A 15618-nucleotide genomic window follows, 5' to 3' on the forward strand; every position below is an offset into this window, starting at 1 on the left:
CCTGTAGAACAGCCGACATTTAAGGGGCCACGTAGGAAACCGAGAAGGTCCAGAGCACTTGGTCTCTTCATCAGCAAGGGGCACACCAGGTGGCTGTACAACCACCCCAATTGACACAGCTCTGCTTGCTAAGGCAGGACCCCGCAGGTTTTACCTGCCCTTGCCAGAACCACCCAGGGAACGCTCACATCACAAGACTCGTTTTTACTACGTTAAAGGCTCCATCCCCACCTGCCCCAATTATTCATCATTCATTTATTATATAATAAAAATAACTACATCTTAGAAAAGGAATTACATATCATTTCCCTCAGAACTCCTCTAAGTGAATGCCTGGGAAATACACCTCATTCCCTGCTTCACCACCCTTTAAAAGCTCTTCCAGCGGCTCCAGGACAGATGACAGCACAAAGGTGCCTCCAAGTATTTCAACATCACGGATTCTCACCTAAGACCTTGGTCTGTGGGTAACTTTGTGCTCAAAGTTACAGCAAAGGGCTCTGCAAATTAACCCGCAATCTCTCTCATTAGTAGCAGTTACTGAGAAATGGCGTAGCTGACTTATAGCAGAGGGCAGATGTTACATGAAAACTCCTTTTAGTGATGGACAAAAGTTTTGATGCAGAGCTCTGGTGTCTAGTTCTCATTTGAAAAGTGTGTGGCCATAACCAGCTGTTAGCAGCAGTCACAACACAGCGCTGGTACAGGCAGACATGCAGGATTACTATACCTAAAGTAGGTGCACTTGCACTTCGACTGCGATCTTCAGATATCCAAAAAACGCACATAACCATATGCAGCACAATGGGAGAGAACACGCAGAGGGACAAGGTAAAACACAGTTCAAAACTTACATCAGCAAAATACAAGACAAAAGGAGGGAGGTACATGAGACATGCGCCACACGCAATGGTGAATTCACACAGAGATTAGGATTACCAATTCACTGTTAATCCTCCTCTCACAAAAAAGAAATGCAGCAGAGCTCTATGGTGGAGAGGGTAAAACAGCACCACAGTCACTTTGGTGCAGGGAGGTCACTTGCTCCATGACACATTGGGCAGGTGCCTCACACAGGCTCCTGTGAGGTGGCAAGTATCTGGACACCAGCTTTAGAGGTGGAAGCACTGAAATCTGGATAACATAAATAATTTACTCGAATTCATAGGACCCTGACCTAGAAGGCCCATGTTCCAATACTTTATGACAGCCACAAGTACTCTACTTTGTTAGACAAATTAATTTCAGGATGAAACAAGTGATTACACAAAAGCACACATAAAATAAACCAAAGCAAAGGGTCTAACCCTCAGAGTAGACTGTACATCTATTCCAAGTAAGCTAGCAAGTTCCCACGCTATATGTCACAGGCAAATACGGGCAATGTATAAGTGTGTTGGTATGTTATTTCTTTCGAACTAAAGTCTAAAATTGTCTTTGAGTAAGTAAGAAGAGAAGACTCTCTGCTCAACAAAGCAGAAGCTATCCCCCTTCAGGCTTCTGAAAGACAGAACTGAATTCCTACATTTTGTGCAAAAGAAAGCAAAAAACTTTAGATGAACGGCAGTAGATCTGATGCATGGACTGACTTGCTGCTTGACCTGGAACAGTGGGAAGACTACTACAGCAGAGCAGTGTATGCAAGTAGGAATTCATCTGGTGGCAACAGCAACTTCTGCATTAAGCAGAACATTTTGTTTATTTCTTTGTCATGTGCACATGCCATCAAATGACAATACAAAAACAACCCCCACTCCATTACAGGTCCAAAAATCAACATGAGCTTGAATAACTTGTCAATCCTGTTCCTGTTGTCACCATCTCTTTTGCAAGGCTGCTTAAATACACATTAAAAAAAAAAAAAAAAAGAGGAAGACTGAGTGCTGCTGCCTTATTTCTGTATATCTGAAAAATCTTATGAAAGAAAAACTGAGGATGGAGCCAGGGGGGAAAAAACCCACAAATCTCATGGGTGAACTACTGCCGGACAGCTAGCATTTCAAAACAGCTGCAAGCCACTACAAGGACCCAGGGGAGACATAACAGCAGAGGTTGAAACAGATCAAATAATTCATTACATCAGAGGATTTTGTTTGTTTGTTTGTTTTTGTTGTTGCCGTTTGGTATTTTCCAAACATTCTACTGAGAGAAGTGCCACCAAGTGACAGTGAGACTAAGTCTGGCCTTCCTGCTTCTTAAGACTGTTACAGCTGTTAATGCCCTTCAAAATACACAGAATCTGCATGCAGGTGCATGATACCTACCCAGATTGGGAGCACTTGCGGTCCTCTTGTTATTTTTTATCTTGAAAAATCCCCGTCCAAACGAAGATCTGGCTTTACGGGTACCAAAACTATCCTCATCGCCTGCGCCACCATGAGAAGGAGACTTTGGAGGCAGGGTTGCAAAATTATTACCTTCCATGGGAGGTTTAACCTGCTCAAGTTAGGGAAATAAAGATTCAATATCAGGGAATTCAAAAGACCTTTTGAAAGACTGCAAAGTGACTGCTCACAGATAATCTGGAGAGTCCCTCTCATTTGTTACTACAAGAAAACAGAATGTAAAAGCCATAAAGGAAAACATAAACAAGATCTTAATCTCAATGTGCTCAGGACCCAGGATTACTATCACTGCCTTCTAAGAGTAACATATTTTAAGATATTTTTCAGTTTCTGCAAGGCTGGCTTACAGGTATGGAAAAGGTAAAAATACAGTCCAGGAAGGCTTTGAACTTTTCCAGCTTTCCAGGGTTTCTACCTCTCCGGTAGCTGTAGGGGCAGCGGGAATCAAAGGGAGAGACGAGACCCCCACAGTATATTGGTTCTCTGACAAGCATCAGACAGCTCCTTTTGTCTGTCATTGCTCTGCAATTTCAGAATTAATGGATTAATTGACTGTGTCCACTGCCAAAGCTGAGAGGAAATTAAGTACCAAGCAAGGAGTATAAATGCCAGGACAGACATCAGACACACCAGTTAACCAATTTAAGGCAGTAGTTTTAACCTTGCTGGTTGTTTCACTACCTCTTTGAAAGAAGGAGGAAGCAAACCCATTCACAATCCAAATGTGATCCTTCGGCCTTTGCTGAATCAATACAGCATCCAACCTACAAGTAGTATCTGAGCTGTCGCCTCTGCCCAGGTTTTCCTACAGGTAATTGTTGAATGCAAACTATGGCCATATGGTACTGCAGGGTAACTGTTCTGCAATGACAGTCTTTTTAGGAACACAGCTGCTACTCACAGAAAGCAATTTGGAAAGCCAAAGGTAATTATGGAGTCAGTCAAATACTTAATGGTTAGCTTTGCTAATTATCTAGTAGTAGAATATGTAGGGGAAACATTAGCTTAGATGGCAACCTTATGCTCAACCAGACTGAAAGATAATCCACGTGTGAGAAGACAAAGATGTGTGAGACACTATAAGCCTAACACTGGAGTGATGGTGACAACCGTCGTATACTCGCTATCTTGTCTGCAGGTCTTCTATTCCCCCTCTGGAACGGCATGCTGCAATTTTGCACAACCAAGCCTTTCAACACCCGCTCACTGCCTATGTTTCGCCCTGTATGCACTTGAGCACACACACACACACACACACGTTACCTCTGTTGGCTTCTGTGCAGAGTCTCTCTCCTGTTTGGGAAAGATTAAGACAGACATTTTAAAAGACATGGTTTATAGCTGGCATTCAATTCATTATGGCTACCCTGAGTTAAATTCTGACTGAAATACCCTTCCCTGCCTATTGCCCCCCCCAGTAAATCTCTTCAGAGCTGTACTTCACACAGATTAATTCTTGCTTTCTTTGAGGTCAGTGAGCTGACATGAAAATACAGTTGCTTCAGTTTACTTTGTAAAGGATTAGCTGTGTACATAATTAGCAACATGCAGTCTGTTAAGGCACTAATGGGCACAGCTGGCTGAGGGGACCCAAAGCAGGAATCAGACAGGGTAGTAGCCAAGTAGATAAAACATCCTCAGCCTCCATTCCTTTGCTGTCCAAACAAACAAAAGAAACGCCATAACCCATGAACTCTAGCTCTCATCATCAAGTTCTCGTTACATTTTCAGTCCTATCAACATGCCCGCTGAGCTGCACAGCACAGCTCAGTGGCTTGGATATCACAGAACACAGGAGCTTTTAGGAGTTTAGGCAGTCAAAAAAGAGCACAGGAATTGCCCTGATTTAATGACACTGTTAGAAGCTAGCTGCTTTTGGTCACTTCAAAAGAGACCTAAACTGAAGCTATCACCAGAACACACAAAGGTCTGGTGTCTTGTTCCCAACCACATAAAACATATAGTCACCCCAGACTGTATTTTATAATGCATTAATTACATGGCCTTTCGAAATTATTTGCCTTAAACACAGGTAGGAAGTGCTAGTGGGTGGTAGTGGGACTTACTTACTTGCCTTAAATCAGAAAAGCATATCAACTAAAACCAAAATCTCCTCATTATCTGAGGAAAAAACAGTAAAAGTGTCTCAGGTAAACGTCTCATACATAAAAAAATAGCACCTGTGTTTTCAAGGACGGATTTTGTCCCTTAATAAAATCCAGAAGATGTCACATGTACGTTACCATTGCTAACACATGACATGAGAAGCCCTACTCTGACTCAGAATTTCTCAGAAGGCAACAGAGCGTCCACAGGGTTACTGTCACAACAGAGATGTCACCCCTATTTCTGAGAGGATGGGAGGAAGTAAGGGACCAAACCAACCACTTCGGATGTCTCTTTTCTCAAACTGCTCAGACTGCTGGACTTCTGCAGCGAAGAAGTTCTGAAACAACAACATAAAACCCAGGCCAAGTTACTGGCACTAAATTTGCTAAGATAAACACACTCCTAGGAACCAGCTTTAAAGAAAGCATTATAATACATGATGAGATATACTAAAAACAAAGACATTTTGAATTAAGGCAATCAATGCACTAATCAGAGCCCACGCAATTTGATCAGCTACTGTAAGTACCTCCACATTGTAATTACTGCTGCAAATGTTTCAGTGACAAGATGCCTACACCTTTGGATATTTTTGTCTTCTTATTTAACATTGTATTTTCAGAAGCACAAGCAGAAGTTACATAGGCAAAGGAAGTGATATAAACAAAAGCTATGAAAACCAGTATTTTTAGCAACAGGCTTCTGACTAATTTAATCCTTAAAGAAGCCAAGCATATTAGATCAGGCATGTGTGTTTAGTATTTTATCTTCAGTTCCATTCTCCATTTCAGACCAGATATCCCCCAACTTCTGGTGGGATTTACCATTAAAGGTTCTCCCACAACCAGGTAAAAATTAAAAGTAACATAACTGAATTTTATAAAGTTACCTATCTTTATACCAACATAAGGGGAGTAGAATTTGGCTTTGGGAATGTTCTTGTGGCACTAAGTCACTCAAACACAGCTGCTGAGCCTCATGCTGTGTACTAGACAAACCCTGTTGACTTAGGCTCCTTACTAACAAATCCCTTTGACTCAACTTCAAGTTTGTACATAGTCCCACTGATTTCCCTATGGAATATGGCTACATGGCAGAAATTAAGATTATTTTCTCATTGTAGTCAGTTTATCACCTTTCCTCTGCTATCAAAAGAAAACATAAAATCGTATGCGAACGTACTAAGGAAAACTGTAGATTTCAAAGCATATTGGGAGTCTACAACCCAATTAGAGATGCTTCACAGTGCAAAAGAAATTAGCTGCATATGTGCACAGAAAAGGCATTGGAAAATGATGATCACAAAAACAGAGGACACGAGCAGAAAACTACTGCCACTAAATATCATCTTGGCTAGAATTAGTTAACATATTTACATGTGTATGTAAAATATTGGGGGGGGTGTTGGAGGGGTTTCAAGTCAACAATCACATATAAACATGTTTCCTAAACATTCTTGATTATGACACTTACACTGGACTATCACACGGATGAGTTTCTGGGGAGGAACCTGTTGATGTTCCTTCACTGTAAAAATAAAAAAGATATGAAAGAAGAAAGGCATTTGGAGATCCCATCCAAATATCTTGCAGATACAGAAATCCTGTCATCTCAGCCTGCTTTAATCCTGTTTTCAATTCAGCTGTTATGGTACTAACACATGGCAAACTTCCCCTTCTATGGTGGCAAGTCTTGTAAAAGATAAAGGACAATGGTGAGCTCAAGAGCCCCAAGAAACACAACTCGCACTGTAAGTTGATGACAATACTGCACTGTTCAGCTTAAATAAATACAGAGGTTACAGCAGCATATGCAGGGTCTACAGCAGCACCAGAGTAGTGGAGGTTACCAGCTCCCTGTGAGTCACCCACAGTGCAGGGCATTTTGCTGCAGGTTAGTGCTTTGTTTGTTGTTTCCCCCCCAAGATGAAATCTCTGCTAGTGATGGCTAGAGCTGCATGAGGCACAGCAGAGAGACCAAGCAAAGCTGGTCTTCTGGATAGGATTCTTTCCTTGACTGGAACTGGAAAAATCACACATCAACTTCTGCTTGCACTGATTTTTCACATTGAGAACAATGACAGTTTAATGCCAACAAGATTTCCTTCCCTCTGGATTCTTAGTATTTGATATTCATTTAAAGCCAGGGATTTGGACCCAGAAGAAAACAACCCTTGCACAGCCTTTGTCTAACTGTGAGTCTGGTGTGCTTTTCAGTACTCCCTGCCAGTTCAGATCTGCAGGGGCTGGGTTTCCTCACGTGGGCAAGGAGGGTGCAGGTTTAGAAACGCTGGAGAAAATTGATGGTCTCCTCTCACCCAGGAGCTGCCACTGTGTTGAAGCACGGGGGCCCATGGGTACCACAGCTCAGCCATGGCCCTGGGGTAGAGCCATGCAGACCCACCCCAGCTTGCCTGGGATGCTGTGCCTACATGTCACCTTGCTTTCAAAATCTCAGGCATTGCTGTCATAAGAGTAAGTGAAGAAATATCTGCATTTCGTCATGCCAAAGGATGGCAGCAACGATCTCTCCTTCTCTGATCTACTGAAACACCGGTTGGGTTTCTTTCTGGGGCTCAAGGTTAGAGCCAGACAATCCTTTTGTTGCAGTTTTGGCAGTGCCTTACACCAGCCTTTAGGAACCAAGGAAAATATCTGAATGCAAATCATCAGGAATGCATTTGTGCTAGTGCAGCCAACACTGTCTCAGCCAGACCTAGATGATGTAAACCTAGATAAAAATAATGATTCTGTGTCCTTCATTACATTAGATCAGTTTTTCTCTCCTTCTGTTCATTTCTTGTGGAGCAGCTGGTATAGAGTATGCGTGCTGCTACAAGCAACAGCAACCAAACTAATACTTGCTTTCTGGAAAAGATTTAATCAAAGCACTTCACAAACATAAGCTTAGCTTTCTACAGCTAGTCAAGTGAATGCTAGCCTTGTTTAAATTACTTAATGACTTGACAATACACTAATTGACAGATTATTACTCTCATTAAACATCACAGAATATTGGATTTACAATCGAAAAATACATGGAAACACTAATACCTCATTTCACTTGCAGGATCTGGCCTAGGCTGTGTTTTCACCTTCTCTGCAACAGTTTCTGAGCTCTTGGATGTTGATGAAAATGAAGGGATTGAAATCTGTAAAATACTGGTGTGGATCTGTAAGGAATTCTAAAAAGAATGAAGAATACATGTTATACTGTTTTGACCTGAAATTAAGCAGTCAAAGGAAAAAAAAAAAGAGTAACAGATAAACTATGAAAAGAGAAATCTGAAATAAGATTTCTGAAAGTGTTTTTTTCTTTCTTTATATTATAATAAATGATTTACTACTTGAAAGATTCCACTGAAGATATACATGAATCACTGCACAGATAAGCTACAGCATAGACAAAAATCTCTCAAGTATCCCAAAGCTGCCTGCTAAATCTAACTCTATCACAGACCCCATGAAGGGTAGTTCACTTTTCAGGTTTACTCCTGTCCTCAGCCACCCAGAGAAGACCAAAAAGCTGCTAAACATTTAATTTAATGTCATTTTCTTCATAGTGTATTCATGCTGTTTAGTTAAGTAAGTTAAGTCCCTGCTCTGACTCAGAGCTTTAAGAGAAGAGATCTATAGTTTTATCACTGGAAAATATGATTGTAAAAATCAGTGATTGGACCACAACCTACTTATCATTTAATTGAATGGATGTAATGACTGCATCCTTTCAAATATGACAGGATACATGAAGTAAGTCCCAACATGTTTATTTCAAGGTCCTGACAAATTAAACGCAGCTCCTGAAACAGCTATGTCTGATATGAAATGTAATTTCTGTATTTAGACCTATTCTCATGACAAATACAGCTATACGCTGTCTCCTGATCCTGTTTGATGATTAAGAAGAATAAATTTAACAGAACTCAAACGAAATTCCTCAGCAGCTTTCATAAGAAAACTACATTCTCCAAAAGAGTATGGGACATTACTAAAAACTGTGCTACCCAGAAAAAAAATCTTTTCAGAAACTTGAGTTCTGGCATCTGCAATATGAACCCAGTACAAGCAATGTTTTTAAGAAGTGATGGCATTAAAGGAGGAAGGAAAAACAATACCTCGTCATGAATATTCATGTTAAAATCATCATGGATTGGAGATGCTGTTACTGGGGTTGGGGATGGGCTTTTCTCTGGGTCAGTCAGACTTGGTGCGTCCAACAGAACTGTGGAAACAGACCCTGAATTCAAGAAGTCTTCACCATCACTTTCCTTGCCTGAAGGAAGAGAAGATGGAAACTTGTTGGTTTTACTTCTGCATACATGATAACCTCGCTCCCACACAAGGTGCAGCTGGCATCTCATTTATGGGCCAAGAAACAGAAGAGGCTAGGATTATCTTTTTTTTTAGGACAGAGTACAATAGGAGAAGGAGAGTCATTGCCAAATGTCAATTCCTAATTCAACCATCACAACACAGTAGGGTTGGAGCAGAGGGAGGACATACATCTGACAGCAAAAACCCCAGCAAGTACCTCAGGGCATTTAGTGGCATCAGTTTCAACAAGCTGAATAAACTGGAATAGTTATTTCCTGTCCCATGTTCTGAAATTTCATACTGAATACTTATTTTCCCATAGTCACTAGGAAAAGACAAGAGGGACAAGTCTGCCTGAAACTTAAGATGTCTCAATGGTATCTTCAGGTTACCCATAGGAAAAATACAGCCCACTGCACAGAAGTCTAACAACTGCTTTTAAGTGACTATGTTATGTTTGCAGACTGTCACAAACTGAGTGTCTCATTCAGTTAATGCTGCAGCCCACGACAGTATCTGGCATCTTCTGCTCCCAACAAGCAACTCGCTGCTCCTGAACTGCCTCGGTACTACCAAAAGGCTTGGATTTCCACACTTTTCATTGATACTAGAGTACTGACACTGACAAGATAGTGCTAAAGGCAAGCAATACTTTCTAAAAAGCGAGCAGAAACCTAGCACTCATTGTCAAAGATCTGATGCAAATGCAAGCTGAAGTCTGTTCACAGCAATATCTTCTCTCGCTCATTTTTCACTGCCTGAAACCTCTGTCCACACTCCATAAACTGACCATAAACCACAGTTCCCAGAGACTTGAGGTCTGTTTTAACATCCTCCTGTCTTTGAAGGCATAGCACTGCATGAAAGAGCAATACCTATTCAAAAATGCTACTCCTCCAACACTCAGCATGGTGTTTTGCCCTCATCACCACCCTTCCTCTTCCCTCGCTGATAATGTGCTTCCCCAGCCTTGCAGATCTAAGACATGCAGCTGTGTCCTTAGTGCCCCTCAGTGGTTTCAAGGAAGGAAAGCCCTTACATACCAAGATTCAAAGCCCACAGACAGTTTTCAGCTCAGCACGCCCTGGCACATAGCAGCTCCCATCTGGGCTTACGTTCATGATGCCGGACAACAAGAAGCTGCTTTTTGAACCCACCAGTGCACCTACCTCAGGGCCGCAGCACTCGTAGGGGAACGGGACAAGCAGCTGGAGACTGTGGTCCGGGGCTTTCACACAGCCATGCAAATCTGCTGGTGCCCTCAGGAGCAGAGGTCAGGACCTCCTTGCTGCGGTAATCACGTCCCCACAGGGATGGCCTCTCAAAAGTCAGGCAAAAGCAAAGAGGGACCTCTCTTTTCCCTGGGTCTTAGTCCCAGTCTTGGCACCATGTCCAGATGGGGCTTTGCCCTCCACTTTTCCTGCCTTGGCCCAAGACAGACAACCAAGAGCCCAAATGTGAATTCACCACCACAAAAATACATATTTTGCCTCCTCACTCACATCTGGCTATTGACAATCTTCACTCTTCGAAAGGATCCCTGGGGGCTCCTACATCCCTCTCCTAGGAAGGTGATCCACCTCCAACATTTGCATGCCCAACAAAAGCCCCAAGCCCTTGTCTGTCCTAAAGAAGTTCAGGCAACAAGCTCAGGTCAATCCAACGTCTGTGGAAGGCTGGGTTGGCCTTCTCTGGCCTTCAGAGAACTCAGTGACAGAAGAGGATCCCATAAGGCGGTAATACAGCACTGTGGCACACAGACTTTTAGGTTGCGTATATATTACACATGCACACATTATCAGAATGCTAACGTTTAAAATTTGTTGGGGACAGGTCTTTCAGAGGACAGTAACCTACAAAATGCAGCTTGAGTGCTGAAAGGGTAGGATGATGCAGGGAAAAATCTCACCAGGCCAGGATTATTGCTGTAAAAGGAGATGCTAATTTTCTAAAAATCTAAGTGTTTTCATCTGAAACCCAGAACAATTTCAGTGTAATGGTCTACATATGTGTCTTTTGATTTTCTTTTAAGGGAGAAAGGAAAGAGATAGGGTATTCAATGCAATCACATCAAACTGATGACCCCTTCAACATTTATCACCTTTGGGGATCAGAAGCTCCTGGATCTGGAAACCTCCACCAGTCTTGGAACATATGGAACGGACTGTTACGGTACATATTACAGCTACCATTTCAGCCACAGAGTTAAGTTCATTTCCTGGTGGCAGAGAAGGCTTTTTTGTGGGGGTAGGGGTGCGGGGGTGGGCTGTGTGAGTAAAGACTGGTAGGAAAAGCCAGCCTGGCCCACCACTGCAGTAAAGGAGAACTATTCCACAGCTGCTGCACGTGGTGGTTTGTGAAGGCTTCATTACGTGGCGTGTCACCGCAACACAGTCCTGGCAGCACATCCACTTTGCTACAAACATTTTTGCAGCTCTTGGGCATTGCTATTACAGCCTGTGCAGCCACTGGAGTGGTGCTGGTTTGGCTCATAGGAATGTGCATGCTCGGGCAGTGCTCTGCTCAGCTACCAACCGCCCCCCCCCCCCCCCGGGAATACATGCAAGGGAGGGGAACAGCAATTTTTAGCAGTTCAGAAAAGGCATTTCAGGCAGCTATGGAAAGTGCCTCAGACCTTATCATACTCAAACTAATTTTACAAGGGGGAAATAAGCAACGTGACAGTAATAGTTACTACTACCAGATGGTAAATGGGACAGCGCTCAAACGTGCAGCTGCCTGGACAAAAAAGGCAATTTACCAGTTCACATCAGTTGAAGAATTGGCTTTTACTCTACCTAAGAGATGCCTCCAAAGATTGTAAGCCTAGGAGTCGATACAACAATACCACAATGCACCTAGAGTTTAAATGAGAGTAGAAATTTTTTTTTTATTGTACAATACCTTTTTTACCTTGAGCCAATATCACCATGTCTTGAACCTTCTTGTACCTATTCAGAGACTGACGAAGCTCTTCTATCTTCCGATCCTAAAATAAAGGAAAATTGTGACTGTGCTTATTCCTTCAGTGAACAAAAAATAAATACAAATACTAGTTATTCTTCAGCTTAAATGGTTTTGAGACTAAAGGAAATGGAAAGTGTGGATGGGACAGAACCCAGAACTCTGAGAGGCTTTGAAATATCAAAACCTGTATTTAGCAAAAACAATCATCTGATTAATCACCAGAATTGTCCCAGCCTTGAAAGTGGATTTCAGCTCCCTTTTTAAGTCAGAAGTAGAGGATAATAAATTTACCATGTACAAAGAAAGCAGTAATCAAAGTAATTAGGGCTTTGGTGATCAAAAGAAAACATCCTACAAAATGCACATGTGAATGAATGTGCAGAACCATACATGAAAACAATTCATACTTTACAGAAAGCCCTTTTGGAAACACAGCCAGTGGTATCTCGTGGAACTTCTATGGAGCTCTTTGCATTTTCAGAACGTGGTAAATTGCAGTTGCACTGAACTGAATGACACAACAGTGTAAGGGCTCTGTGTCCATGTGACAGAGCTCCTAAATGCTCAGTTATAGTCCCTTAAAGGCACTGCAGTGCTTCTGACTATAGTGAATTATTGATTCTTACAAATTTTACTTTTAATTGAATTATGACAAGCTCATACATGAAGATTTTCTTAAGCAATTTAACTGAATCTGATGAACGATTATGGAAAAAATAATGACTTGGCTACCTTCTCTTCATTTGCTGCCATTAGAGATTCTACTGCCTTCTTCATTTTCTGCACCTCTATATCTAAAAACACAATACAGGTCTCTAAGTCAATTTAAATAAGACAGCGTAAGGAAATAACAAAATCCTAGAAGCACCTCGGTAATGTCTGAAAGTAAATTTACAACTTAAAAGACAAAACATAGGCCACTTATATTCTATTGTAGATGGAAATATATAGAAGAAACCCCTTTTTCTTCAAAACCTTTTTTCTGACATTTTTATAAAGGAAATGATGAAATTCAGGAAATTTTCTTACCCACCCCCCCCGCCTTAGGAAAATAGAAAAGTCAAGAGTAAAACTACTACTTGACTTTCACTATGTCCATCTTTCAAATAATCAAATAATTGCAAAACAAGAAGTCCAAAATATGAAATACTACATTTGGAATGCAACAAAGCACATCCTCATTACCATAGTGAACAAACACCCCAAATGGCATCTCAAAAACCCATATATAAAGCAACAGGATTAATGGATATGATGAAGAAAGCATTGTGCAGTGATGCTTAGTCTTAATTCAGTATGGATGTGGAAACAAGGACAGTACAATGGAATGACACAAGTATTTGCTGTGATGAGCAGTCATGCTAGAATATATACTGTAGTTCAGACTTGGAAAAGGTCCCTAGTACAGACGACAGTGTTCTGTGCTTCATCTACAACCCTTATTTACAAAGAATTATAAATACTTGGAAACACGTACGTTCTCACAAGGTTAGATTTTGGACTAGAAATGGACTAGAAATTCAAAAAGAATGGAAATAATTTCAATTTTTACTAAAAATCTACCTTGCATAAATGACGTAAACTTTAAATTTCATTACAAACATAACCAGGTGGCCAACTTCACAGGCAAGAAAGCATTTCACCTTGTTCTATCTTCCTCAAATTTATCGGAAAACCAAGACAGTGGGAAGAACATTTTCTTTCTTAATGAAATGCAAGAAGAAAACAAGCTGCCTGGCTGGCTCTCTAGATGACAGACATTTAGACACGTTGGGCTAAAACAGCAATTGATCCAGTTCCAATGATTTTCACTCAGTTATGGTAACTGAAAATCTGGTTTACTGGATTGCGACTGCATTCTATTGAGACGCAACTGTTTTGTAAGTCTCTGTGAGACCAAATCTTCCTTCATCTATCAGGTTTTCTTCAGAAAACTTTGTATTTCAAGTGTGACATATCCACCCTTACTCCCAAATTTTACTGTAGGTGTAACTAAGGGTTATAGATGATGCAACCTAACAATGTTTGTTAAAGCAGTTTTGCAGACACATGCAGAAAGCTATCTGGAAAGCACTTCTGAAATGCAAATGCTTGTGGAAAGGCACCAGAAACCTTACTTTTATCTTTGAGCTTCTTTTTACAATTTTCATCTGTGCAGGAAAATCCATTGGATTTGAAATTAGCATGAAAGTTATGACATTAAATATTTTTAATGCAATATTGATACTCTAAGGAAACAACTATTCCTCACATTTTATTGCAGATGCAAGCAGTTCATGGTTTCAACCTGCACTCCCCTGGTGCTGTTCCTAATGACAGAAAATAGTCTCACCGCTTTAATACAAAACTACCTGTCTGAAGGATATATTTTTCAACTGTATGTTTTCATTTGTAAGGCCTCAGAAAAGGCTTATGCCAATAGATCTACTCTTAAGCTAACACTTTACTGACAAAAGCCAGCTAAGTGATAATGTATGCATATTTGTTCAGAAAGTACAACTCAGCTAATGGGGCAGATAACCTGTGCTATCAGCAAACAGCATTACTTAATATTGGTCCAAGGCAGAAAAAACATTATGCATCATGGCAGATCTCCTGCTGAGCTACACTGAAAACTGGAGTAAAGCTGAGAACCAGCGGGTAATGGGAGTTCAACGTACACAGCAGCCCCCAGGAAGAAAAGCCCCATGTAAGTAGTCATAAGTGCAAAAAAGTTAGACCTTGTTCACAAAAAACAAATATCACCATTCAATTTAGTCACTTTTAGTGATCTTATGCAGCAGTTTTGAAAACAGATCATTTTATTAAATAGAATATGACAATCTACACACAGCATTTTCCTCCTCAGGTCAGGGGAGGACACTAATTAATCTCTTGTGGCTTTATTTTTCAAAAAAAAGTACTTTAAAAGTATGATCTTAAATTCAGCAATAACTATATACATTCAGAAGTGAAATTGCAGCATGTCAAAAAAAGTCTGTGGAAAATTTTTATGAGGCTTTAAAGAAAAATTTCTATTTTTAAGTAAGTTCCCAAATCTAAGTTTCCCCCAGTAAACACTGGTTTTGTTTCTTCTTCCAAAGCAAATAAAAGAATTATCTGACATGTAAAATTTGTGCGCTAATTCAAGCTTAAATAGGATTTAGACTTAAACAGTGCAAAAATCCAGAACCAGTCCTCAATTTCACCTACTTATGGCTGAGTCCACACTGAAGATTTGCTGGTACACATCACACTTTGGTTTGCAGTATGCTTTTCCCTTTCCTTACCAGTAAGGGGTGTACAAGCAAAGCCCAGCATAGATAGCCACATAGGGAGTCTCCTTCTCAGTATAATCTTTTCAGGGGCCTTGCTGAAATTAGTTTAAAGGATTTCTTTACCAATATAAAACTGCATCTTTTGACGCACCATGCAAGCCATGTAAAGAGCTAACTAGAGATTACATAGGCTAGTTTAAAGTTGATCAAGAATTGGCTACGACAGTAGGTTCAGCAGTTACATCGTAAACACCCACTAAATATATTGGAAGAAATAAACACAAAGACAGAAAGTATACAAGAATTGAGGCTTTTATCTGTTTTTTCCTGTACAAGCATTTATGGAAACATAACCTCAGATGAGGTGACTGAGGAGGACATTGTAAGAGAGCCTCCCTCCTTACCTCTGTCCAGTATTTCAATTCCTTCTCCTTTCAGCTTGCAAACCAACTTTTCTTGCAACCTTTTTACCTCAGCTTCCTTCTGCTCTAGTTTGTCTTTCAAAGCTGCTAGCTCATCCTGTAACAGACACAGAATCACTCAGTGACAGCTTCCACATGCATCTGAGACATTTCCAAAATTCCCTCCTATGAAGCACAGTGGACAGGTCCTCAGCTGGTGGAAACA

General features: G+C 40.9%; 1 protein-coding gene across 19 annotated transcripts in view; it reads right to left on the minus strand.

Annotated features, from left to right (window-relative positions):
• The window catches only part of PPFIBP1 (PPFIB scaffold protein 1), a 116497-nt gene that overhangs the window by 16765 nt on the left and 84114 nt on the right, over positions 1-15618 (minus strand). For 6 of the 19 annotated variants that reach the window (XM_075113398.1, XM_075113297.1, XM_075113281.1 and 3 more), the window contains 11 exons: positions 15396-15510; positions 13852-13884; positions 12467-12528; positions 11672-11756; positions 8569-8726; positions 7508-7638; positions 5928-5981; positions 4731-4791; positions 3609-3638; positions 2265-2436; positions 731-763 (listed from right to left, as the gene is read on the minus strand). In XM_075113398.1, the coding sequence (XP_074969499.1) occupies positions 731-763; positions 2265-2436; positions 3609-3638; positions 4731-4791; positions 5928-5981; positions 7508-7638; positions 8569-8726; positions 11672-11756; positions 12467-12528; positions 13852-13884; positions 15396-15510 (934 nt within the window). The remainder of the gene's footprint in view (positions 1-730; positions 764-2264; positions 2437-3608; positions 3639-4730; positions 4792-5927; positions 5982-7507; positions 7639-8568; positions 8727-11671; positions 11757-12466; positions 12529-13851; positions 13885-15395; positions 15511-15618) is intronic. The other 13 variants (XM_075113315.1, XM_075113373.1, XM_075113350.1 and 10 more) reach the window with 7 other exon arrangements.

This window comes from Phalacrocorax aristotelis, chromosome 1 (assembly GCF_949628215.1).
Source record: "Phalacrocorax aristotelis chromosome 1, bGulAri2.1, whole genome shotgun sequence".
Classification (NCBI taxonomy): domain Eukaryota; kingdom Metazoa; phylum Chordata; class Aves; order Suliformes; family Phalacrocoracidae; genus Phalacrocorax; species Phalacrocorax aristotelis.